Source organism: Musca autumnalis, unplaced genomic scaffold, assembly GCF_047663935.1.
Source record: "Musca autumnalis isolate F117 unplaced genomic scaffold, ASM4766393v1 scaffold_5, whole genome shotgun sequence".
Taxonomy (NCBI): Eukaryota; Metazoa; Arthropoda; class Insecta; order Diptera; family Muscidae; genus Musca; species Musca autumnalis.
The window spans coordinates 199,852,387-199,877,367 of NW_027412088.1; the positions used below are offsets into that span (position 1 = coordinate 199,852,387).

The window sequence follows — 24,981 nt, forward strand, 5'->3', positions numbered from 1 at the left end:
TTTTGAGGCCTACCTTCAACCAAGAAAACGTGGATTTTTTAAAGAATTTTTGAGGCCTACCTTCAACCAAGAAAACGTGGATTTTTTAAAGAATTTTTGAGGCCTACCTTCAACCAAGAAAACGTGGATTTTTTAAATAATTTTTGAGGCCTACCTTCAACCAAGAAAACGTGGATTTTTTAAATAATTTTTGAGGCCTACCTTCAACCAAGAAAACGTGGATTGTTTAAAGAATTTTTGAGGCCTACCTTCAACCAAGAAAACGTGGATTTTTTAAAGAATTTTTGAGGCCTACCTTCAACCAAGAAAACGTGGATTTTTTAAAGAATTTTTGAGGCCTACCTTCAACCAAGAAAACGTGGATTTTTTAAAGAATTTTTGAGGCCTACCTTCAACCAAGAAAACGTGGATTTTTTAAAGAATTTTTGAGCCCTACCTTCAACCAAGAAAACGTGGATTTTTTAAAGAATTTTTGAGGCCTACCTTCAACCAAGAAAACGTGGATTTTTTAAAGAATTTTTGAGGCCTACCTTCAACCAAGAAAACGTGGATTTTTTAAAGAATTTTTGAGGCCTACCTTCAACCAAGAAAACGTGGATTTTTTAAAGAATTTTTGAGGCCTACCTTCAACCAAGAAAACGTGGATTTTTTAAAGAATTTTTGAGGCCTACCTTCAACCAAGAAAACGTGGATTTTTTAAAGAATTTTTGAGGCCTACCTTCAACCAAGAAAACGTGGATTTATTAAAGAATTTTTGAGGCCTACCTTCAACCAAGAAAACGTGGATTTTTTAAAGAATTTTTGAGGCCTACCTTCAACCAAGAAAAAGTGGATTTTTTAAAGAATTTTTGAGGCCTAACTTCAACCAAGAAAACGTGGATTTTTTAAAGAATTTTTGAGGCCTAACTTCAACCAAGAAAACGTGGATTTTTTAAAGAATTTTTGAGGCCTAACTTCATCCAAGAAAACGTGGATTTTTTAAAGAATTTTTGAGGCCTAACTTCATCCAAGAAAACGTGGATTTTTTAAAGAATTTTTGAGGCCTAACTTCATCCAAGAAAACGTGGATTTTTTAAAGAATTTTTGAGGCCTAACTTCATCCAAGAAAACGTGGATTTTTTAAAGAATTTTTGAGGCGATTGTTTAAAGAATTTTTGAGGCCTACCTTCAACCGAGAAAACGTGGATTGTTTAAAGAATTTTTGAGGCCTACCTTCAACCAAGAAAACGTGGATTGTTTAAAGAATTTTTGAGGCCTACCTTCAACCAAGAAAACGTGGATTGTTTAAAGAATTTTTGAGGCCTACCTTCAACCAAGAAAACGTGGATTGTTTAAAGAATTTTTGAGGCCTACCTTCAACCAAGAAAACGTGGATTGTTTAAAGAATTTTTGAGGCCTACCTTCAACCAAGAAAACGTGGATTTAAAAAAAATTGAAGTCTTCTCATAGAGCACAAAATTTTTACAGAATTTTTCAAGTCTCCTCTTAGGCTACTAAAAGTTATTTTTAAAGAATTTCAGAGAGTGTTTTAAAGATTTTTTGTATCTTAGCCAAAGTGCATCAGGTCGTATAACTGCTGTCGGCACGTATACGCTCCCCCTTAAAATTAAAATTAAGTATTAAACATGTCTCATTTAAGATCAAATTATAATATTTTATTAAAACTCCATTACATAACTAATATCCAATCGTTCGATCTGTTTACCAATCTCTTAAAAATATTTCCTCCCCCACTTTTTAGGCATAAGAGGCGGCCTTTTCCAAAATCCACGACTTCAAAGTCCAAATGTTACTGTAAACTCCAGGATATTCAGGACGAGCACAGCCAGCACCCCAACTAACAACACCAGCCAATTTATTACGTATTGTCAAGGGGCCACCAGAATCACCTTGGCAGGCATCTTTACCGCCCACACCTCTCAGGCCGGCACAAAGCATTTTATCGGTGACATAACCCTCATAGTCGATATTACACAGTTCTTGACTCACAACAGGCACCTTAACTTCCTGCAAATAATGATGTGAGGGACCACCCTCCCAAACGGCACCCCATCCAGTAATGGTAGTTTGTGTACCCGCTCTCGGGGCATCATCAATTAGCTCAATTGGTCGTATGGTAAAACCATTCAATGGCAATGGAGTACCCAATACTAAGAGGGCAATATCATTGTTATATGTATCCGGGTTATAGTTTTCATGCATTATGATTTCTTTGACGGGTACCATAACACCAGTACTGCCAACTTGGAGATTGGTGCCAGCCACTACCTTAAATTCACTGGGAATTGCGGCAATGATGCAATGGGCAGCAGTTATAACAATGTTCTCCGAAAAAATGCTGCCACCACAGATATGCCAAAATTCGTCTTCCGGATAGAAAAGACTTTTCTTGCGTAAACTAATTTGATAGCCATGTGCTCCAATGTCTGTGGTATAGCCACCCACAATGCGTGAATTGTTTCCAGGTTTTAAGCTCGAAAACTCCTCGATGGGTAATGAGTGCCCCAGTGTTACCAATGCCAGCAGAAGAAGTGTGAAATAGCCCATGTTGATGCTTGCCGTGAGGCCGTTGTAATACTGCAGACGTTTTCACAAAGACTAGACGCCCTCACTGCCACCATGAAGGCCATTGGTCATTTGTGTCTGCAATCGCAAAATAAGGTGATATTGATTATTTGTTGATTTTTTGATAAAAAATTTTCGTTTCTCAGTTTAAATTTATGATACATTTGTTGATATCGCAATTATTGCTATATTATGATACTGATTTGAAAAATTATAACTTGAGGTTGATAACAAAACATTTGGTATGTGAAATGTTGTTATTTTTTCAGAAATTTTATCTTAAACTTTGTTAAAATTCTTGAAAGTAATGGAATTTTTCATAAACTCTTGAAAGCAAATTGTTTTAGCCTAAAAGTATGCAAAGATATTTGTACACAATTGGGGGTGAATGAAGATAAGTTAAAAATTAAGAAAAGGTTTTGTGAATATGGCAACTTTGTGAAAGTTTCTTTAGAATGGGAGGCACCCCATACGAAAAAACATGTAAAAAAACTTCTTTACCTTCCCCAATAAGCAGAGGACCTTAGGAAAACTTCGTAATCGTTTATAATAAATTTGTATGGAGACCACAAAAACATACATCAGAAAGAAGATACATAGTTGCGTATAATCGTTGTTGATACTTATACGCCCCCAAATATGAACTTGTTTAAACTACAATATATACATGTCCTAGCCATCTGCTCGCAAATAAGATTAAAAGACTCCTTATAAAAATTATAGTACAAATTATTTATTAAATTCATAAAAAATTCTCACTTTATAAATTCACCTTAACGGTTTCCTCAATCCATGGCCTCGAGTTGGCCACATTGACATAGACACCCGGATATTCAGGACGAGCACAACCCGTACCCCATGAGATGATGCCAATCAAACTACCATTGCTCATCAAAGGGCCACCGGAATCATTTTGGCAAGCATCACGGCCACCACCCACAGCGCCAGCACACAACATATTCTCCGTGATGCGGCCAAAACCATAGGCATCATTACACACATCCTGGTCAATCACTTTAACTTCGGCCTCTTGCAGTTTGAAAGAGTTAGCACCACCCTCCGTTGTGGTACCCCAACCAGTAACCCAAGCTGTGCTACCCGCTTTTGGCACCTCCTTTGCCAATTCAGCAGCTTTTGTGGTGAAGCCATTCAATTGAATAGGGGTGCCCAAAAACAACACGGCCACATCATTTTCCGTTAATGCTGGATTGTATTCCTCGTGTATGACAATCTTGTCAATGACAGCAACGACACCATCTGACCCCGAACGATTGTCGGTGCCGGCCACAACAATCAAATCATGGTCTTCACGTTTGTAAACACAATGAGCAGCGGTTAGAATAACCTGTTCGCTGTAAATAACACCACCACAGCTATGCAAAAAGGTACACTCATCACAGGTCTTGTAGCGTAACGATACCTGATGTGGATGTTTGGCAATTGTCACATCTCGACCACCCACAATACGTGTTCCAGGGGGAAGAGCAGCTACCGTTTCTGTGGCAATGGCCAGGGCCACTACTATGAAGGCAAACAATCTAAACATATTCAATTGAAATTTATTACTGAACTATTGACGAGCAATTTCGCTTTTTGAGTAGTTAACGAAATTCCTTACGTCGCCGACATTATCAAATATATGGGGGATTTAAGATAGTCAAACCGATATGGATGTATTATTGTTTTTAATCGTTTTACTACCGGGCGGGCTGGAAGTATTGTTGTTGTCGAGAGTATGTGTGAGTGTTTATTTCGATTGGTTTTCATGTCTACATGGCTACACAGAGGGAAATTTTATGGTGTAGATGAAGAGGTTGTATTGGAGTAAAATTTTTAACATTGAAGACTAATGTTTTAAGGAAGAACTGTAAGAGGTTCTTTAGCCTTAAAGAATTTTTAGGGTCTTCTCTTAGGCTACAAAAGGTAATTTTTAAAAATTTTAGAGGGATTTTAAGGAATTTTCGTGCCTTCATCTTAAAGTATGTTGTATTCTGAATTGAGGAATTCCGAAAACTTCTATTCAGCCTGGCTGAATAGATTTTTCCGTACGAAAACATCTACTCAGCATGGCTGAATAGAGTTTTCCATACGAAAGCTTTTATTCAGCCTGGCTGAATAGAGTTTTCCATACGAAAGCTTTTATTCAGCCTGGCTGAATAGAGTTTTCCATACGAAAACTTCTATTCAGCATGGCTGCATAGAGTTTTCCATACCAAACCTTCTATTCAGCCTGGCTGCATAGAGTTTTCCGTACGAAAACTTCTATTCAGCCTGGCTGCATAAACTTTTCCATGCGAAAACTTCTATTCAGCCTGGCTGCATAGAGATTCCAAGCGAAAACTTCTATTCAACGTGGATGAATAAAGTTTTCCATTATACGAAAACTTCTATTCAGCCTGGCTGCATAGAGTTTTCCATACGATAATTTCTATTTTCGTATGGAAAACTCCATTCAGCCAGGCTGAATAGAAGTTTTCGTATGGAAAACTCCATTCAGCCAGGCTGAATAGAAGTTTTCGTATGGAAAACTCTATTCAGCCAGGCTGAATAGAAGTATTCGTATGGAAAACTCTATTCAGCCAGGCTGAATAGAAGTATTCGTATGGAAAACTCTATTCAGCCAGGCTGAATAGAAGTATTCGTATGGAAAACTCTATTCAGCCAGGCTGAATAGAAGTTTTCGTGTGGAAAACTCTATTCAGCCAGGCTGAATAGAAGTTTTCGTGTGGAAAACTCTATTCAGCCAGGCTGAATAGAAGTTTTCGTGTGGAAAACTCTATTCAGCCAGGCTGAATAGAAGTTTTCGTGTGGAAAACTCTATTCAGCCAGGCTGAATAGAAGTTTTCGTGTGGAAAACTCTATTCAGCCAGTCTGAATTGAAGTTTACCTATGGCAAACTCTATTCAGCCAGGCTGAATTGAAGTTTACCTATGGCAAACTCTATTCAGCCAGGCTGAATTGAAGTTTACCTATGGCAAACTCTATTCAGCCAGGCTGAATTGAAGTTTACCTATGGCAAACTCTATTCAGCCAGGCTGAATTGAAGTTTACCTATGGCAAACTCTATTCAGCCAGGCTGAATTGAAGTTTACCTATGGCAAACTCTATTCAGCCAGGCTGAATTGAAGTTTACCTATGGCAAACTCTATTCAGCCAGGCTGAATTGAAGTTTACCTATGGCAAACTCTATTCAGCCAGGCTGAATTGAAGTTTACCTATGGCAAACTCTATTCAGCCAGGCTGAATTGAAGTTTACCTATGGCAAACTCTATTCAGCCAGGCTGAATTGAAGTTTACCTATGGCAAACTCTATTCAGCCAGGCTGAATTGAAGTTTACCTATGGCAAACTCTATTCAGCCAGGCTGAATTGAAGTTTACCTATGGCAAACTCTATTCAGCCAGGCTGAATTGAAGTTTACCTATGGCAAACTCTATTCAGCCAGGCTGAATTGAAGTTTACCTATGGCAAACTCTATTCAGCCAGGCTGAATTGAAGTTTACCTATGGCAAACTCTATTCAGCCAGGCTGAATTGAAGTTTACCTATGGCAAACTCTATTCAGCCAGGCTGAATTGAAGTTTACCTATGGCAAACTCTATTCAGCCAGGCTGAATTGAAGTTTTCCTATGGCAAACTCTATTCAGCCAGGCTGAATTGAAGTTTACCTATGGCAAACTCTATTCAGCCAGGCTGAATTGAAGTTTACCTATGGCAAACTCTATTCAGCCAGGCTGAATTGAAGTTTACCTATGGCAAACTCTATTCAGCCAGGCTGAATTGAAGTTTACCTATGGCAAACTCTATTCAGCCAGGCTGAATTGAAGTTTACCTATGGCAAACTCTATTCAGCCAGGCTGAATTGAAGTTTACCTATGGCAAACTCTATTCAGCCAGGCTGAATTGAAGTTTACCTATGGCAAACTCTATTCAGCCAGGCTGAATTGAAGTTTACCTATGGCAAACTCTATTCAGCCAGGCTGAATTGAAGTTTACCTATGGCAAACTCTATTCAGCCAGGCTGAATTGAAGTTTACCTATGGCAAACTCTATTCAGCCAGGCTGAATTGAAGTTTACCTATGGCAAACTCTATTCAGCCAGGCTGAATTGAAGTTTACCTATGGCAAACTCTATTCAGCCAGGCTGAATTGAAGTTTACCTATGGCAAACTCTATTCAGCCAGGCTGAATTGAAGTTTACCTATGGCAAACTCTATTCAGCCAGGCTGAATTGAAGTTTACCTATGGCAAACTCTATTCAGCCAGGCTGAATTGAAGTTTACCTATGGCAAACTCTATTCAGCCAGGCTGAATTGAAGTTTACCTATGGCAAACTCTATTCAGCCAGGCTGAATTGAAGTTTACCTATGGCAAACTCTATTCAGCCAGGCTGAATTGAAGTTTACCTATGGCAAACTCTATTCAGCCAGGCTGAATTGAGGTTTGCCTATGGCAAACTCTATTCAGCCAGGCTGAATTGAAGTTTTCGTATGGAAAACTCTATTCAGCCAGGCTGAATAGAAGTTTACCTATGGCAAACTCTATTCAGCCAGGCTGAATAGAAGTTTACCTATGGCAAACTCTATTCAGCCAGGCTGAATAGAAGTTTACCTATGGCAAACTCTATTCAGCCAGGCTGAATAGAAGTTTACCTATGGCAAACTCTATTCAGCCAGGCTGAATAGAAGTTTACCTATGGCAAACTCTATTCAGCCAGGCTGAATAGAAGTTTACCTATGGCAAACTCTATTCAGCCAGGCTGAATAGAAGTTTACCTATGGCAAACTCTATTCAGCCAGGCTGAATAGAAGTTTACCTATGGCAAACTCTATTCAGCCAGGCTGAATAGAAGTTTACCTATGGCAAACTCTATTCAGCCAGGCTGAATAGAAGTTTACCTATGGCAAACTCTATTCAGCCAGGCTGAATAGAAGTTTACCTATGGCAAACTCTATTCAGCCAGGCTGAATTGAGGTTTACCTATGGCAAACTCTATTCAGCCAGGCTGAATTGAGGTTTACCTATGGCAAACTCTATTCAGCCAGGCTGAATTGAGGTTTACCTATGGCAAACTCTATTCAGCCAGGCTGAATTGAGGTTTACCTATGGCAAACTCTATTCAGCCAGGCTGAATTGAGGTTTACCTATGGCAAACTCTATTCAGCCAGGCTGAATTGAGGTTTACCTATGGCAAACTCTATTCAGCCAGGCTGAATTGAGGTTTACCTATGGCAAACTCTATTCAGCCAGGCTGAATTGAGGTTTACCTATGGCAAACTCTATTCAGCCAGGCTGAATTGAGGTTTACCTATGGCAAACTCTATTCAGCCAGGCTGAATTGAGGTTTACCTATGGCAAACTCTATTCAGCCAGGCTGAATTGAGGTTTACCTATGGCAAACTCTATTCAGCCAGGCTGAATTGAGGTTTACCTATGGCAAACTCTATTCAGCCAGGCTGAATTGAGGTTTACCTATGGCAAACTCTATTCAGCCAGGCTGAATTGAGGTTTACCTATGGCAAACTCTATTCAGCCAGGCTGAATTGAGGTTTACCTATGGCAAACTCTATTCAGCCAGGCTGAATTGAGGTTTACCTATGGCAAACTCTATTCAGCCAGGCTGAATTGAGGTTTACCTATGGCAAACTCTATTCAGCCAGGCTGAATTGAGGTTTACCTATGGCAAACTCTATTCAGCCAGGCTGAATTGAAGTTTACCTATAACTCTAAGAGTTCTTATGATAGGTCTTCGGAAGTTTTAGAATTTGTTGTGAGTTTATGTGAACTTTTGCAATCCTAGAGTCCATTTGGCCTCTTAGAGATCACTTATCACTATTCTCTGAGTGTGAGCGAACAGTAGTTACAACAACCTAATCCGCAATAAATCCAACTGATTTTGTCTACATAGATACTGATGGGTATTATCAGCCCATTGTTTGTCTAAGGGTAATAAATTTTGCCATAATAAGATTTGCTATAAAAGTTATGACATTCGCATTGAAGACTTTTAGTATCTCTGCTCAACTTGAACAAGTCAGGAAAATGGGAAATTTCAGTGTTATAAATTACCTACTTTTTTTAATCACAATTGTGGCAACCATAGGAGTGGGACAACCATTTGAAGGAGAACAGCAAATCGAGAATGGTCGCATTGTTGGTGGCTATCCTGTTGACATTACCAAACATCCGCATCAAGTTTCCCTGAGACACAGACTGCTGCAGTCGTTTCCCTATAGTCACATTTGCGGTGGCAGTATTTTGCGGGCAGATGTTGTTCTAACCGCCGCCCATTGTGTCTATAATCGTTTGGAGAAAAATTATCTAATTGTAGCCGGAACTAATCTTCGCACGGGCAGTGATGGTGTTGTTACACGTGTTCGCAAAATTGTGATTCATGAACAGTACAATTCTTCGATTACCAATAATGATGTTGCTCTGATGTTTTTGGATCCACCATTACCGTTGAATAGCATAACAGTGGCGCCTGTTCAGTTGGCAAATGAAAATGAAGTTCCAGTGGCTGGATCAAAGGCTGTTATAAGCGGTTGGGGTACCACCGCACCTGGTGGTAGTTCCTCAAATACTTTATTGGCCGTTGATGTTCCCATTGTAAGTAACGAAAGTTGTGATGCTGCCTATGCAGTTGGCTATGGCCCGGGACGTATTACTGATGCTATGCTGTGTGCTGGTGTTGAGGGCGTAGGTGGTAAAGATGCCTGCCAGGGAGATTCGGGTGGCCCATTATTGGTTAAAGGCAAGCTAACGGGTATTGTTTCGTGGGGCCGTAGCTGTGCCTTGCCTGATTATCCAGGTGTATATACCAATGTTCCGTATTTTTATAAATGGATAACGAAAACAATTGAGGAAAATGTTGGAAAATAAAATAAGAAAAAAAACATTTTTTGAGAATCAGCTGCGGAGTTTAACTTTCATTGAAGAAATTGTAGCATATATAAAGGCTAAAAGCTGAGTATAGGATTCCATAGGAGATCTTTTTGTATACGAAAACTTCTATTCAGCCTGGCTTAATAGAGTTTTCCATACGAAAACTTCTATTCAGCCAGGCTGAATGAATAGAGTTTTCCATACGAAATCTTCTATTCAGCCAGGCTGAATGAATAGAGTTTTCCATACGAAAAATTCTATTCAGAGTTTTCCATACGAAAACTTCTATTCAGCCAGGCTGAATAGAGTCTTCCATACGAAAATTTCTATTCGGCCAGGGTGAATAGAGTCTTCCATACGAAAATTTCTATTCAGCCAGGCTGAATAGAGTTTTCCATACGAAAACTTCTATTCAGCCTGGCTGAATAGAGTTTTCCATACGAAAACTTCTATTTTGCCCGGCTGAATAGAGTTTTCCATACGAAAACTTCTATTCAGCCGGGCTGAATAGAGTTTTCCATACGAAAACTTCTATTCAGCCGGGCTGAATAGAGTTTTCCATACGAAAACTTCTATTCAGCCGGGCTGAATAGAGTTTTCCATACGAAAACTTCTATTCAGCCGGGCTGAATAGAGTTTTCCATACGAAAACTTCTATTCAGCCGGGCTGAATAGAGTTTTCCATACGAAAACTTCTATTCAGCCGGGCTGAATAGAGTTTTCCATACGAAAACTTCTATTCAGCCGGGCTGAATAGAGTTTTCCATACGAAAACTTCTATTCAGCCGGGCTGAATAGAGTTTTCCATACGAAAACTTCTATTCAGCCGGGCTGAATAGAGTTTTCCATACGAAAACTTCTATTCAGCCGGGCTGAATAGAGTTTTCCATACGAAAACTTCTATTCAGCCGGGCTGAATAGAGTTTTCCATACGAAAACTTCTATTCAGCCGGGCTGAATAGAGTTTTCCATACGAAAACTTCTATTCAGCCGGGCTGAATAGAGTTTTCCATACGAAAACTTCTATTCAGCCGGGCTGAATAGAGTTTTCCATACGAAAACTTCTATTCAGCCGGGCTGAATAGAGTTTTCCATACGAAAACTTCTATTCAGCCGGGCTGAATAGAGTTTTCCATACGAAAACTTCTATTCAGCCGGGCTGAATAGAGTTTTCCATACGAAAACTTCTATTCAGCCGGGCTGAATAGAGTTTTCCATACGAAAACTTCTATTCAGCCGGGCTGAATAGAGTTTTCCATACGAAAACTTCTATTCAGCCGGGCTGAATAGAGTTTTCCATACGAAAACTTCTATTCAGCCGGGCTGAATAGAGTTTTCCATACGAAAACTTCTATTCAGCCGGGCTGAATAGAGTTTTCCATACGAAAACTTCTATTCAGCCGGGCTGAATAGAGTTTTCCATACGAAAACTTCTATTCAGCCGGGCTGAATAGAGTTTTCCATACGAAAACTTCTATTCAGCCGGGCTGAATAGAGTTTTCCATACGAAAACTTCTATTCAGCCGGGCTGAATAGAGTTTTCCATACGAAAACTTCTATTCAGCCGGGCTGAATAGAGTTTTCCATACGAAAACTTCTATTCAGCCGGGCTGAATAGAGTTTTCCATACGAAAACTTCTATTCAGCCGGGCTGAATAGAGTTTTCCATACGAAAACTTCTATTCAGCCGGGCTGAATAGAGTTTTCCATACGAAAACTTCTATTCAGCCGGGCTGAATAGAGTTTTCCATACGAAAACTTCTATTCAGCCGGGCTGAATAGAGTTTTCCATACGAAAACTTCTATTCAGCCGGGCTGAATAGAGTTTTCCATACGAAAACTTCTATTCAGCCGGGCTGAATAGAGTTTTCCATACGAAAACTTCTATTCAGCCGGGCTGAATAGAGTATTCCATACGAAAACTTCTATTCAGCCGGGCTGAATAGAGTTTTCCATACGAAAACTTCTATTCAGCCGGGCTGAATAGAGTTTTCCATACGAAAACTTCTATTCAGCCAGGCTGAATAGAGTTTTCCATACGAAAACTTCTATTCAGCCAGGCTGAATAGAGTTTTCCATACGAAAACTTCTATTCAGCCAGGCTGAATAGAGTTTTCCATACGAAAACTTCTATTCAGCCAGGCTGAATAGAGAATAGAGTTTTCCATGCGAAAACTTCTATTCAGCCAGGCTGAATAGAGTTTTCCATACGAAAACTTCTATTCAGCCAGGCTGAATAGAGAATAGAGTTTTCCATGCGAAAACTTCTATTCAGCCAGGCTGAATAGAGTTTTCCATACGAAAACTTCTATTCAGCCATGCTGAATGGAGTTTTCCATACGAAAACTTCTATTCAGCCGTGCTGAATGGAGTTTTCCATACGAAAACTTCTATTCAGCCATGCTGAATGCAGATTTCCATACGAAAACTTCTATTCAGCCAGGCTGAATAGAGTATTCCATACGAAAACTTCTATTCAGCCAGGCTGAATAGAGTTTTCCATACGAAGTTCTACTCTGTCTATAAAAGATCTAAGAGATCAACTATCAGTAGAAGACCTGTAAGATGGCATCTATTTATATAAGGCCTGTTAGAAGTCTTCCATAAATAGAAGACATGTATGAGGCCCTCTATCCACAGAAGATCTATAAGAGGTCATCTTTCCATAGAAAATTTGTAAGAGGTCATCTATCAAGAGAAGACCAGTTAGAGGTTTTCTATTCACAGGGGATCTTCGAAATCTGTAAGAGGTCCTCTACTACTAAAACACCAGTCAGAGGCCCTCTATCCAGGGAAGACGTGTAAGAGGTCCTCTATCCAGAGAAGATTTGTAAGATCCATAGAAGACCTGAAGACGTCCTCTATCATATGGCTTCCTCTATTCAGCCAGGCTGAATCGCAGCTTAACTACACATCTTTTATAGACAGAGGACCTCGTACAGGTCTTCTATGAATAGAAGCCCTCTTACAGATCTTCCGTGAATAGAAGACCTCTTCTGTGTATAGAAGACTTCTTACAGGTCTTGTGTACAGAAGACCTCTTATTGGTCTTCGATGGATAGGGGACCCCCTATAGGTCTTTCGTGGACGAAGGTCTTCTTACAGGTATTCTGAGAAAAGACGACCTCTTACCTCTTTCCATGGCAAATCTTCAAAAACACTGACCTACTGGATGTTTTTTGGAACTTTTAACCATTTATTTTCCAATTTACCAATTTCTTAAATGAAAATACCACTTCGAAGCTGATTCTCAAAAAATCCTTTATTTTCTAAATTTATTTTCCAACATTTTCCTCAATTGTTTTCGTTATCCATTTATAAAAATACGGAACATTGGCATATACACCTGGATAATCCGGTAAGGCACAGCTGAGGCCCCATGAAACAATACCCGTTAGCTTACCCTTCACCAATAATGGGCCACCCGAATCTCCCTGGCAGGCATCTTTACCACCCACGCCCTCAACACCAGCACACAGCATAGCGTCAGTAATAAGCCCCGGACCATAGCCAACTGCATAGGCAGCATCACAACGTTCATTGCTTACAATGGGGACTTCAACAGCCAACAACGTATTTGAGGAACTACCACCAGGGGCGGTGGTACCCCAACCGCTTATGACAGCCTTCGAACCAGCCACAGGAACTTCGTTTTCTTTTGCCAATTGAACTGGAGCCACTGTAATGCCATTCAACGGTAATGGTGGGTCCAAAAACATCAGAGCAACATCATTATTGGTAATCGAAGAATTGTACTGTTCATGAATCACAATTTTGCGAACACGGGTAATAGCACCATTATTACTGCTGCGAAGATTAGTTCCGGCTACAATTAGATAATTTTTCTCCAAACGATTATAGACACAATGGGCGGCGGTTACAACAACATCTGCCCGCAAAATACTGCCACCGCAAGTGTGACCATAGGGAAATCCTTGAAAACCTTTGTGTCTCAGGGAAACTTGATGCGGGTATTTGGTAATATCAACAGGATAGCCACCAACAATGCGGCCATTATCGTCCAAGTAACTTTTGGCTTGGTGTTCTACTTCAATTGGTTGTGCCACTCCGTAGGTAGTCGCAATTGTGATTATCAAAAGTAGGTAATTTATAATATTGAAATTTCCCATTTTCCAACCTTGTCCAAGTAGAGCAGAGATACTAAACCTCTTCAATTCATTTGTCAAGGGTTTTATAGCAAATCTTATGGTGGCAACATTTATAACCCTTAGACAAACAATGGACTGATAATACCCATCATTATCAGTGCATACGAAGTCAGTTGGATTTATTGCCACTAAAATGCGGATAAGTCTGTTGTAACTACTGCCCGCTCACAGTGATAAGGCAATATCTATAGGAGTCCAAATGGACTCTACGATTTCAAAAGTTCTCTTGGAGTCCTCAAGATCTCCATAAGACTCCTTAGAAGATCCGAAGAACTCTTCGCAGGAATTCACAACACAATCCGAAAGTTCCCAAGGCCTCTTACAGATTATAAGAACTCTTGGAGTCCCCGGGTGGTCATGGAATTTTCTTTCAGTGTAATCGAAGCCAGGCAATCTATGATCCGCAATAACTTCATAATAACCACTTAAAGTTATTAACAGTTCACATTAAATAATAAACATAACGTCCGTCATGGTAGCTTATCAGCATTTATGACAACCAACCTGCAGTCTCATTGATAAAAGAAACAAAAACAACAGCGAAGCCATTATCACACATTATGGCCAAGAGCAACTAAAATGTTCACCCTGAAAATATGCTTAACAATTAGACGAAATAAACTGTGGATTCGAACTTGGAGAATCATTCATATTTTTTCAAAATTTATTTGTCTTTATTTTCAAACATTGGCAGCAACAGTATCCAATATCCACTGCCTCAAATAAGGAACATTGGTATAAACACCAGGATAATCAGGTAGAGCACAGCTGCGGCCCCATGAAACCAGGCCCGCCATTTTGCCATTTACCAACAAAGGACCACCAGAATCACCCTGGCAAGCATCTTTGCCACCCACACCCTCAACACCGGCACACAACATAGCATCAGTAATACGTCCTGGACCATAGGCAGCATCACACCGTTCATTGCTAACAATGGGGACATCAACAGCCAACAACTGATTTGAAGAAACACCTCCCGATGAAGTGGTACCCCAGCCAGTGATTGTCGATTTAGAACCATGCTCAGGAACTTCAGTGGCCAATTCAATGGGAGCCATTGTAATGCCATCCAAAGGTAATGGTGTGGCCAAAAACATCAATGCCACATCATTATCGGTTATGGAACTATTGTACTTCTCGTGCATAACAATTTTCTCTACCCGTGCTACACAGCCATCAACACCATTACGGGTGCTGGTACCGCCAACAATAATGAAATTCTTTGCCACACGACCATTAACACAATGGGCAGCCGTCACTATGACATCTGGCCGGTAAATGCTGCCGCCACAGGTGTGGGTGTAGGTACAATCCTCACAACTTTTATGTCTCATTGATATCTGATGAGGATGTTTGGTAATATCCACAGCATAGCCACCAACAATGCGACCATCTTTACTCAAAACCGGAGTGATTTCACCCTCTTCCTTAATGGGTTGTCCAGCTACCAGGGTAGCAAAAAGACCAAAAGCCAACAGAAGAACACAGGAATTGTTAAACGTTGCCATTCTACCCACCGTTAGCTACGTAGCTAGACTAACTTTAGCTATTGCTAATAGAAAACAATTAGATGGCAATTTGCTGATTTTCGAACTGATAAACATATCGGGGCTAATTAAATAATGTACGATAAGCGAAAACCATAATCAATATCACCAATGCTACTGATAGACTAATTGGGGTTGATTGAGTTTTATGTTTGGCTGGTCAAGGTAGAGTTACAAGAAAAGAAAATTTCATTAAATGGTTACAAGAGGAAGTCGAGGAGTTCACAAGAACTATATTAGTTCGTAAGAACTCTTGGGGTTTATAAGAAATCTGGAAGTACACAAGAACTCAAGGAGTTCACAAGAACTCAAGGAGTTCAAAAGAACTCAAGGAGTTCACAAGAAGTCTAGAAGTTCAAAAGAACTCAAGGAGTTCACAAGAACTTTAAGATTTCAGGAGAACTCAAGGAGTTCACAAGAACTCAAGAAGATCACAAGAACTCAAGGAGTTCACAAGAACTCAAGGAGTTTACAAGAACTCAAAGAGTTCACAAGAACTCAAAGAGTTCACAAGAACTCAAAGAGTTCACAAGAACTCAAGGATTTTACAAGAAATCAAGGAGTTCACAAGACCTCACAGAGTTCACAAGAACACAAAGAGTTCACAAGGAGTTCACAAGAACTCAAGGAGTTCACAAGAACTCAAAATGTTCACAAGAACTCAAGGAGTTCACAAGAATTCAATATGATCACAAGAACTTAAGGAGTTCACAAGACCTCACAGAGTTGACAAGAACACAAAGAGTTCACAAGCACTCAAGGAGTTCACAGGAACTCAAGGAGTTCAGAAGAACTTAAAGAGTTCACAAGAAGTCTTGGAGTTCCCAAGAACTCAAGAAGTTCACAAGAACTCAAGGAGTTCACAAGAACTCAAGAGATCACAAGAACTCTTGGAGTTCACAAGAAGTCTTGGAGTTCACAAGAACTCTTGGAGTTCTCAAGAACTCAAGGAGTTCACAAGAGCTCAAGGAGTTCACAAGCACTCAAGGAGTTCCCAAGAACTCAAGGAGTTCACAAGACCTCACAGAGTTAACATGAACACAAAGAGTTCACAAGCACTCAAGGAGTTCACAAGAACTCTAGGAGTTCACAAGAACTCAAAGAGTTCACAAGAACTCAAAGAGTTCACAAGAACTCAAAGAGTTCACAAGAACTCAAAGAGTTCACAAGAACTCCAGGAGTTCACAAGAACTCAAAAAGTTCACAAGAAGTCAAGGAGTTCACAAGAACACAAATATTTCACAAGCACTCAAGGAGTTCCCAAGAACTGAAGGAGTTCACAAGAACTCTAGGAGTTCACAAGAACACAAATATTTCACAAGCACTCAAGGAGTTCCCAAGAACTCAAGGAGTTCACAAGAACTCAAGAGGTCACAATAACTCTAGGAGTTCACAAAAACTCTGGGAGTTCACAAGAACTCTTCGAGTTCTCAAGAACTATCGGAGTTCACAAGAAATCAAGGAGTTCACAAGAGCTCTTGGAGTTCTCAAGAACTATCGGAGTTCACAAGAACTCAAGGAGTTCACAAGATATCAAGGAGTTTTCAACTCATGGAGTTCTCGGAACTCTTGGAGTTCACAAGAACTCTGGGAGTTCTCAAGAACTCTGGCAGTTCTCAGGAACTCTTGGAGTTCTCAACTCTTGGAGTTCTCAAGAACTCAAGGAGTTCACAAGATCTCAAAGAGTTCTGGAGTCAACATGAACTCTAGGAGTTAACATGAGCATTGCGAGTTCACTTGAACTCTGGGATTTCACTTGAACTTTAGGAGTTCACACGAACTCTCGGAGTTCCCAAAAACTCCATTAAGTCTGGGAAAATTTTATAGGTTTTTATTTTGCCAAATAAATTAAAAATCACAATTCACTTCAAACCACCCCACAGTGGTACTTTATTTCACACAAAATTAAAGATATGGAGCAGCATTATCCAAAATCCATTGTCTCAAATAGGGAACATTGGAATAAACTCCAGGATAATCACCCAAGGCACAGCTACGACCCCACGAAACAATGCCAGTCAATTTGCCATTTACCAACAAGGGGCCACCAGAATCACCCTGGCAGGCATCCTTACCACCCTCGCTCTCAACACCAGCACACAGCATTGAATCCATGATACGTCCAGGACCATAGCCAACTGAATATGAAGCATCACAACGATCATTTGCAACAATTGGTACATCTACTGCCAACAGCTGATTGGAGGCCACACCACCCGATGTTGTGGTACCCCAACCTGTCACCGTCGATTTAGAACCATGCGTCGGAATTTCAGTAGCCAATTCAATGGGAGCCATTGTAATACCATCCAAGGGTAAGGGAGTGGCCAAAATCATCAACGCCACATCATTGTCATAAACGGAACCGTTATAGTTTTCATGCATGATAATCTTTTCGACACGCGATACAACACCATCGACACCATTACGGGTACTGGTACCGGCAACAATAGTGAAATTTTCAGCAAAACGACCATTGACACAGTGGGCAGCCGTTACAATGCAATTTGCATTCAAAATGCTGCCACCACAGGTATGGGAGAAGGCACACTCCTCGCAAGTTTTACGTCTCATCGATACCTGATGAGGATGTTTGGTAATATCCACAGCATAGCCGCCAACAATGCGACCATCAAGTCTGAAGATGGGTTCAATATCGGCGTTCTCCTGAACAGGTTTACCAGTTGTCAGGGTGGCAAAAATGACAATTGCCACCGAAAGAATGATTGGAGCGCGTATATTCGTCATGTTCCGATACGAGTGAAGGTGAAAAATGAACTAAATCTCTCAAAATCCGCTGGCAGTAATTTTATATGATTTTTTTTTGTGAATTTATATGAATTCCTAAAGATAATCATATCGCCAGTAGTAAATTTTGTTTTCAAATCTAACACTGATAAGGTCCGATTTGATGTTTTGGGAAAATCGAAATAGAGATTTGGAGACGTTTAAATATTTTTATTTATGTTTCAGGCGAGATTAGAGGTAGGATACACTAAATTGAGGGAATGGAAGAAAGTACTTTTGAAACACTGTAAGAAAGGGTGCTGCTATAGAGCCTTTCTGAAAGAAGAATGCTGCTATATACTTTTTTGAAAGAAAGTGTGTTGCTATAGATACTTTCTGAAAGAAAGGGTGCTGCTATAGATCCTTTCTGAAAGAAAGGGTGCTGCCATAGATCCTTTCTCAAAGAAAGGGTGCTGCTATAGACCCTTTCTGAAAGAAAGGGTGCTGCTATAGACTCTTTCGGAAAGAAAGGGTACCCTTTTTCTGAAAGAAAGGGTGCTTATATATACCCTCTCTGAAAGAAAAGATGCTTCTATTGGACCTTTCTGAAAGAAGAGGTGCTTCTATAGAACGTTTCTGAAAGAAAGGATGCTTCTAAAACCCCTCTCTGAAAGAAAGGATGCTTCTAAAACCCCTCTCTGAAAGAAACGATGCGTCTAAAAACCCTCTCTGAAAGAAAAGATGCTTCCAGAGACACTTTTTGAATGAAAGGGTGCTTCAATAGACCCTTTCTGAAGGAAAGATTGATTCTATAGACCATTTCTGAAAGAAAGGGTGCTGCGATAGCCCCCTTTCTCAAAGAAAGTGTGTTTCTATAGCCCCCTTTCTGAAAAAAACGATGCTTCTGTAGGCCCTTTCTGAAAGAAAAGGTGCCTCTATTGAACCTTTCTAAAAGAAGAGGTGCTTCTATAGAACATTTCTGAAAAAAAGGCTGCCCTTTCTGAAAGAAAGGATGCTTCCAGAGACTTTTTGAATGAAAGGGTGCTTCTATAAGGTGCTTTTTGAAGGAAAGGTTGCTTCTATAGACCATTTCTAAAAGAAAGGGTGCTACGATAGCCCCCTTCTATGCTTCTATAGCCCCCTTTCTTCAATTAAGGGTGCTTCTATAGCCCCCTTTCTTCAATAAAGGGTGCTTCTATAGACCCCTTTCTTAAAGAAAGGGTGCTTCTATATCTTCTTTCTGAAAGAAAGGGTGCTTCTATATCTTCTTTCTGAAAGAAAGGGTGCTTCTATATCTTCTTTCTGAAAGAAAGGGTGCTTCTATATCTTCTTTCTGAAAGAAAGGGTGCTTCTATATCTTCTTTCTGAAAGAAAGGGTGCTTCTATATCTTCTTTCTGAAAGAAAGGGTGCTTCTATATCTTCTTTCTGAAAGAAAGGGTGCTTCTATATCTTCTTTCTGAAAGAAAGGGTGCTTCTATATCTTCTTTCTGAAAGAAAGGGTGCTTCTATATCTTCTTTCTGAAAGAAAGGGTGCTTCTATATCTTCTTTCTGAAAGAAAGGGTGCTTCTATATCTTCTTTCTGAAAGAAAGGGTGCTTCTATATCTTCTTTCTGAAAGAAAGGGTGCTTCTATATCTTCTTTCTGAAAGAAAGGGTGCTTCTATATCTTCTTTCTGAAAGAAAGGGTGCTTCTATATCTTCTTTCTGAAAGAAAGGGTGCTTCTATATCTTCTTTCTGAAAGAAAGGGTGCTTCTATATCTTCTTTCTGAAAGAAAGGGTGCTTCTATATCTTCTTTCTGAAAGAAAGGGTGCTTCTATATCTTCTTTCTGAAAGAAAGGGTGCTTCTATATCTTCTTTCTGAAAGAAAGGGTGCTTCTATATCTTCTTTCTGAAAGAAAGGGTGCTTCTATATCTTCTTTCTGAAAGAAAGGGTGCTTCTATATCTTCTTTCTGAAAGAAAGGGTGCTTCTATATCTTCTTTCTGAAAGAAAGGGTGCTTCTATATCTTCTTTCTGAAAGAAAGGGTGCTTCTATATCTTCTTTCTGAAAGAAAGGGTGCTTCTATATCTTCTTTCTGAAAGAAAGGGTGCTTCTATATCTTCTTTCTGAAAGAAAGGGTGCTTCTATATCTTCTTTCTGAAAGAAAGGGTGCTTCTATATCTTCTTTCTGAAAGAAAGGGTGCTTCTATATCTTCTTTCTGAAAGAAAGGGCGCTTCTATATCTTCTTTCTGAAAGAAAGGGTGCTTCTATATCTTCTTTCTGAAAGAAAGGGTGCTTCTATATCTTCTTTCTGAAAGAAAGGGTGCTTCTATATCTTCTTTCTGAAAGAAAGGGTGCTTCTATATCTTCTTTCTGAAAGAAAGGGTGCTTCTATATCTTCTTTCTGAAAGAAAGGGTGCTTCTATATCTTCTTTCTGAAAGAAAGGGTGCTTCTATATCTTCTTTCTGAAAGAAAGGGTGTTTCTATATCTTCTTTCTGAAAGAAAGGGTGCTTCTATATCTTCTTTCTGAAAGAAAGGGTGCTTCTATATCTTCTTTCTGAAAGAAAGGGTGCTTCTATATCTTCTTTCTGAAAGAAAGGGTGCTTCTATATCTTCTTTCTGAAAGAAAGGGTGCTTCTATATCTTCTTTCTGAAAGAAAGGGTGCTTCTATATCTTCTTTCTGAAAGAAAGGGTGCTTCTATATCTTCTTTCTGAAAGAAAGGGTGCTTCTATATCTTCTTTCTGAAAGAAAGGGTGCTTCTATATCTTCTTTCTGAAAGAAAGGGTGCTTCTATATCTTCTTTCTGAAAGAAAGGGTGCTTCTATATCTTCTTTCTGAAAGAAAGGGTGCTTCTATATCTTCTTTCTGAAAGAAAGGGTGCTTCTATATCTTCTTTCTGAAAGAAAGGGTGCTTCTATATCTTCTTTCTGAAAGAAAGGGTGCTTCTATATCTTCTTTCTGAAAGAAAGGGTGCTTCTATATCTTCTTTCTGAAAGAAAGGGTGCTTCTATATCTTCTTTCTGAAAGAAAGGGTGCTTCTATATCTTCTTTCTGAAAGAAAGGGTGCTTCTATATCTTCTTTCTGAAAGAAAGGGTGCTTCTATATCTTCTTTCTGAAAGAAAGGGTGCTTCTATATCTTCTTTCTGAAAGAAAGGGTGCTTCTATATCTTCTTTCTGAAAGAAAGGGTGCTTCTATATCTTCTTTCTGAAAGAAAGGGTGCTTCTATATCTTCTTTCTGAAAGAAAGGGTGCTTCTATATCTTCTTTCTGAAAGAAAGGGTGCTTCTATATCTTCTTTCTGAAAGAAAGGGTGCTTCTATATCTTCTTTCTGAAAGAAAGGGTGCTTCTATATCTTCTTTCTGAAAGAAAGGGTGCTTCTATATCTTCTTTCTGAAAGAAAGGGTGCTTCTATATCTTCTTTCTGAAAGAAAGGGTGCTTCTATATCTTCTTTCTGAAAGAAAGGGTGCTTCTATATCTTCTTTCTGAAAGAAAGGGTGCTTCTATATCTTCTTTCTGAAAGAAAGGGTGCTTCTATATCTTCTTTCTGAAAGAAAGGGTGCTTCTATATCTTCTTTCTGAAAGAAAGGGTGCTTCTATATCTTCTTTCTGAAAGAAAGGGTGCTTCTATATCTTCTTTCTGAAAGAAAGGGTGCTTCTATATCTTCTTTCTGAAAGAAAGGGTGCTTCTATATCTTCTTTCTGAAAGAAAGGGTGCTTCTATATCTTCTTTCTGAAAGAAAGGGTGCTTCTATATCTTCTTTCTGAAAGAAAGGGTGCTTCTATATCTTCTTTCTGAAAGAAAGGGTGCTTCTATATCTTCTTTCTGAAAGAAAGGGTGCTTCTATATCTTCTTTCTGAAAGAAAGGGTGCTTCTATATCTTCTTTCTGAAAGAAAGGGTGCTTCTATATCTTCTTTCTGAAAGAAAGGGTGCTTCTATATCTTCTTTCTGAAAGAAAGGGTGCTTCTATATCTTCTTTCTGAAAGAAAGGGTGCTTCTATATCTTCTTTCTGAAAGAAAGGGTGCTTCTATATCTTCTTTCTGAAAGAAAGGGTGCTTCTATATCTTCTTTCTGAAAGAAAGGGTGCTTCTATATCTTCTTTCTGAAAGAAAGGGTGCTTCTATATCTTCTTTCTGAAAGAAAGGGTGCTTCTATATCTTCTTTCTGAAAGAAAGGGTGCTTCTATATCTTCTTTCTGAAAGAAAGGGTGCTTCTATATCTTCTTTCTGAAAGAAAGGGTGCTTCTATATCTTCTTTCTGAAAGAAAGGGTGCTTCTATATCTTCTTTCTGAAAGAAAGGGTGCTTCTATATCTTCTTTCTGAAAGAAAGGGTGCTTCTATATCTTCTTTCTGAAAGAAAGGGTGCTTCTATATCTTCTTTCTGAAAGAAAGGGTGCTTCTATATCTTCTTTCTGAAAGAAAGGGTGCTTCTATATCTTCTTTCTGAAAGAAAGGGTGCTTCTATATCTTCTTTCTGAAAGAAAGGGTGCTTCTATATCTTCTTTCTGAAAGAAAGGGTGCTTCTATATCTTCTTTCTGAAAGAAAGGGTGCTTCTATATCTTCTTTCTGAAAGAAAGGGTGCTTCTATATCTTCTTTCTGAAAGAAAGGGTGCTTCTATATCTTCTTTCTGAAAGAAAGGGTGCTTCTATATCTTCTTTCTGAAAGAAAGGGTGCTTCTATATCTTCTTTCTGAAAGAAAGGGTGCTTCTATATCTTCTTTCTGAAAGAAAGGGTGCTTCTATATCTTCTTTCTGAAAGAAAGGGTGCTTCTATATCTTCTTTCTGAAAGAAAGGGTGCTTCTATATCTTCTTTCTGAAAGAAAGGGTGCTTCTATATCTTCTTTCTGAAAGAAAGGGTGCTTCTATATCTTCTTTCTGAAAGAAAGGGTGCTTCTATATCTTCTTTCTGAAAGAAAGGGTGCTTCTATATCTTCTTTCTGAAAGAAAGGGTGCTTCTATATCTTCTTTCTGAAAGAAAGGGTGCTTCTATATCTTCTTTCTGAAAGAAAGGGTGCTTCTATATCTTCTTTCTGAAAGAAAGGGTGCTTCTATATCTTCTTTCTGAAAGAAAGGGTGCTTCTATATCTTCTTTCTGAAAGAAAGGGTGCTTCTATATCTTCTTTCTGAAAGAAAGGGTGCTTCTATATCTTCTTTCTGAAAGAAAGGGTGCTTCTATATCTTCTTTCTGAAAGAAAGGGTGCTTCTATATCTTCTTTCTGAAAGAAAGGGTGCTTCTATATCTTCTTTCTGAAAGAAAGGGTGCTTCTATATCTTCTTTCTGAAAGAAAGGGTGCTTCTATATCTTCTTTCTGAAAGAAAGGGTGCTTCTATATCTTCTTTCTGAAAGAAAGGGTGCTTCTATATCTTCTTTCTGAAAGAAAGGGTGCTTCTATATCTTCTTTCTGAAAGAAAGGGTGCTTCTATATCTTCTTTCTGAAAGAAAGGGTGCTTCTATATCTTCTTTCTGAAAGAAAGGGTGCTTCTATATCTTCTTTCTGAAAGAAAGGGTGCTTCTATATCTTCTTTCTGAAAGAAAGGGTGCTTCTATATCTTCTTTCTGAAAGAAAGGGTGCTTCTATATCTTCTTTCTGAAAGAAAGGGTGCTTCTATATCTTCTTTCTGAAAGAAAGGGTGCTTCTATATCTTCTTTCTGAAAGAAAGGGTGCTTCTATATCTTCTTTCTGAAAGAAAGGGTGCTTCTATATCTTCTTTCTGAAAGAAAGGGTGCTTCTATATCTTCTTTCTGAAAGAAAGGGTGCTTCTATATCTTCTTTCTGAAAGAAAGGGTGCTTCTATATCTTCTTTCTGAAAGAAAGGGTGCTTCTATATCTTCTTTCTGAAAGAAAGGGTGCTTCTATATCTTCTTTCTGAAAGAAAGGGTGCTTCTATATCTTCTTTCTGAAAGAAAGGGTGCTTCTATATCTTCTTTCTGAAAGAAAGGGTGCTTCTATATCTTCTTTCTGAAAGAAAGGGTGCTTCTATATCTTCTTTCTGAAAGAAAGGGTGCTTCTATATCTTCTTTCTGAAAGAAAGGGTGCTTCTATATCTTCTTTCTGAAAGAAAGGGTGCTTCTATATCTTCTTTCTGAAAGAAAGGGTGCTTCTATATCTTCTTTCTGAAAGAAAGGGTGCTTCTATATCTTCTTTCTGAAAGAAAGGGTGCTTCTATATCTTCTTTCTGAAAGAAAGGGTGCTTCTATATCTTCTTTCTGAAAGAAAGGGTGCTTCTATATCTTCTTTCTGAAAGAAAGGGTGCTTCTATATCTTCTTTCTGAAAGAAAGGGTGCTTCTATATCTTCTTTCTGAAAGAAAGGGTGCTTCTATATCTTCTTTCTGAAAGAAAGGGTGCTTCTATATCTTCTTTCTGAAAGAAAGGGTGCTTCTATATCTTCTTTCTGAAAGAAAGGGTGCTTCTATATCTTCTTTCTGAAAGAAAGGGTGCTTCTATATCTTCTTTCTGAAAGAAAGGGTGCTTCTATATCTTCTTTCTGAAAGAAAGGGTGCTTCTATATCTTCTTTCTGAAAGAAAGGGTGCTTCTATATCTTCTTTCTGAAAGAAAGGGTGCTTCTATATCTTCTTTCTGAAAGAAAGGGTGCTTCTATATCTTCTTTCTGAAAGAAAGGGTGCTTCTATATCTTCTTTCTGAAAGAAAGGGTGCTTCTATATCTTCTTTCTGAAAGAAAGGGTGCTTCTATATCTTCTTTCTGAAAGAAAGGGTGCTTCTATATCTTCTTTCTGAAAGAAAGGGTGCTTCTATCGACACTTTCTAGATGAAAGGGTGTTGCTATAGCCCCCTTTCTTCAAAGAAAGGGCCCTTCTATAGCCACCTTTCTGAAAGAAAGGGCGCTTCTATAGCCACCTTTCTGAAAGAAAGGGCGCTTCTATAGCCACCTTTCTGAAAGAAAGGGCGCTTCTATAGCCACCTTTCTGAAAGAAAGGGCGCTTCTATAGCCACCTTTCTGAAAGAAAGGGCGCTTCTATAGCCACCTTTCTGAAAGAAAGGGCGCTTCTATAGCCACCTTTCTGAAAGAAAGGGCGCTTCTATAGCCACCTTTCTGAAAGAAAGGGCGCTTCTATAGCCACCTTTCTGAAAGA

The 24,981-nt window shown here is 39.2% G+C and overlaps 6 protein-coding genes across 6 annotated transcripts; 1 reads left to right on the forward strand and 5 right to left on the reverse strand.

Annotated features, from left to right (window-relative positions):
* Positions 1-1,633: 1,633 nt before the first annotated feature.
* On the reverse strand, positions 1,634-2,610 carry LOC141405221 (trypsin zeta-like). The gene has a single exon (XM_073989315.1). The coding sequence runs from the start codon at positions 2,545-2,547 to the stop codon at positions 1,738-1,740; it is 810 nt and encodes a 269-aa protein (XP_073845416.1). The 5' UTR covers positions 2,548-2,610; the 3' UTR covers positions 1,634-1,737.
* Positions 2,611-3,282: 672 nt separating this feature from the next.
* On the reverse strand, positions 3,283-4,111 carry LOC141405347 (trypsin eta-like). Its single transcript, XM_073989575.1, has one exon. It carries the CDS (start codon positions 4,109-4,111, stop codon positions 3,326-3,328), a length of 786 nt encoding a protein of 261 aa, XP_073845676.1. The 3' UTR covers positions 3,283-3,325.
* Positions 4,112-8,587: 4,476 nt separating this feature from the next.
* Positions 8,588-9,475, forward strand: LOC141404962 (trypsin zeta-like). The gene has a single exon (XM_073988825.1). The coding sequence runs from the start codon at positions 8,606-8,608 to the stop codon at positions 9,443-9,445; it is 840 nt and encodes a 279-aa protein (XP_073844926.1). The 5' UTR covers positions 8,588-8,605; the 3' UTR covers positions 9,446-9,475.
* Positions 9,476-12,688: 3,213 nt separating this feature from the next.
* LOC141405204 (trypsin zeta-like) lies at positions 12,689-13,594 on the reverse strand. Its single transcript, XM_073989293.1, has one exon. The coding sequence runs from the start codon at positions 13,576-13,578 to the stop codon at positions 12,724-12,726; it is 855 nt and encodes a 284-aa protein (XP_073845394.1). The 5' UTR covers positions 13,579-13,594; the 3' UTR covers positions 12,689-12,723.
* A 703-nt stretch (positions 13,595-14,297) lies between these two features.
* On the reverse strand, positions 14,298-15,137 carry LOC141405972 (trypsin zeta-like). The gene has a single exon (XM_073990941.1). The coding sequence runs from the start codon at positions 15,126-15,128 to the stop codon at positions 14,298-14,300; it is 831 nt and encodes a 276-aa protein (XP_073847042.1). The 5' UTR covers positions 15,129-15,137.
* Positions 15,138-17,072: 1,935 nt separating this feature from the next.
* Positions 17,073-17,915, reverse strand: LOC141386912 (trypsin zeta-like). Its single transcript, XM_073955814.1, has one exon. The coding sequence runs from the start codon at positions 17,913-17,915 to the stop codon at positions 17,073-17,075; it is 843 nt and encodes a 280-aa protein (XP_073811915.1).
* Between the last annotated feature and the right edge of the window lie 7,066 nt (positions 17,916-24,981).

Bases quoted from the DNA above. Each gene is read 5' to 3' on its own strand.
- LOC141405221 (XM_073989315.1), bottom strand. From the start codon at position 2,547: ATGGGCTATTTCACACTTCTTCTGCTGGCATTGGTAACACTGGGGCAC.
- LOC141405347 (XM_073989575.1), bottom strand. From the start codon at position 4,111: ATGTTTAGATTGTTTGCCTTCATAGTAGTGGCCCTGGCCATTGCCACA.
- LOC141404962 (XM_073988825.1), top strand. From the start codon at position 8,606: ATGGGAAATTTCAGTGTTATAAATTACCTACTTTTTTTAATCACAATT.
- LOC141405204 (XM_073989293.1), bottom strand. From the start codon at position 13,578: ATGGGAAATTTCAATATTATAAATTACCTACTTTTGATAATCACAATT.
- LOC141405972 (XM_073990941.1), bottom strand. From the start codon at position 15,128: ATGGCAACGTTTAACAATTCCTGTGTTCTTCTGTTGGCTTTTGGTCTT.
- LOC141386912 (XM_073955814.1), bottom strand. From the start codon at position 17,915: ATGACGAATATACGCGCTCCAATCATTCTTTCGGTGGCAATTGTCATT.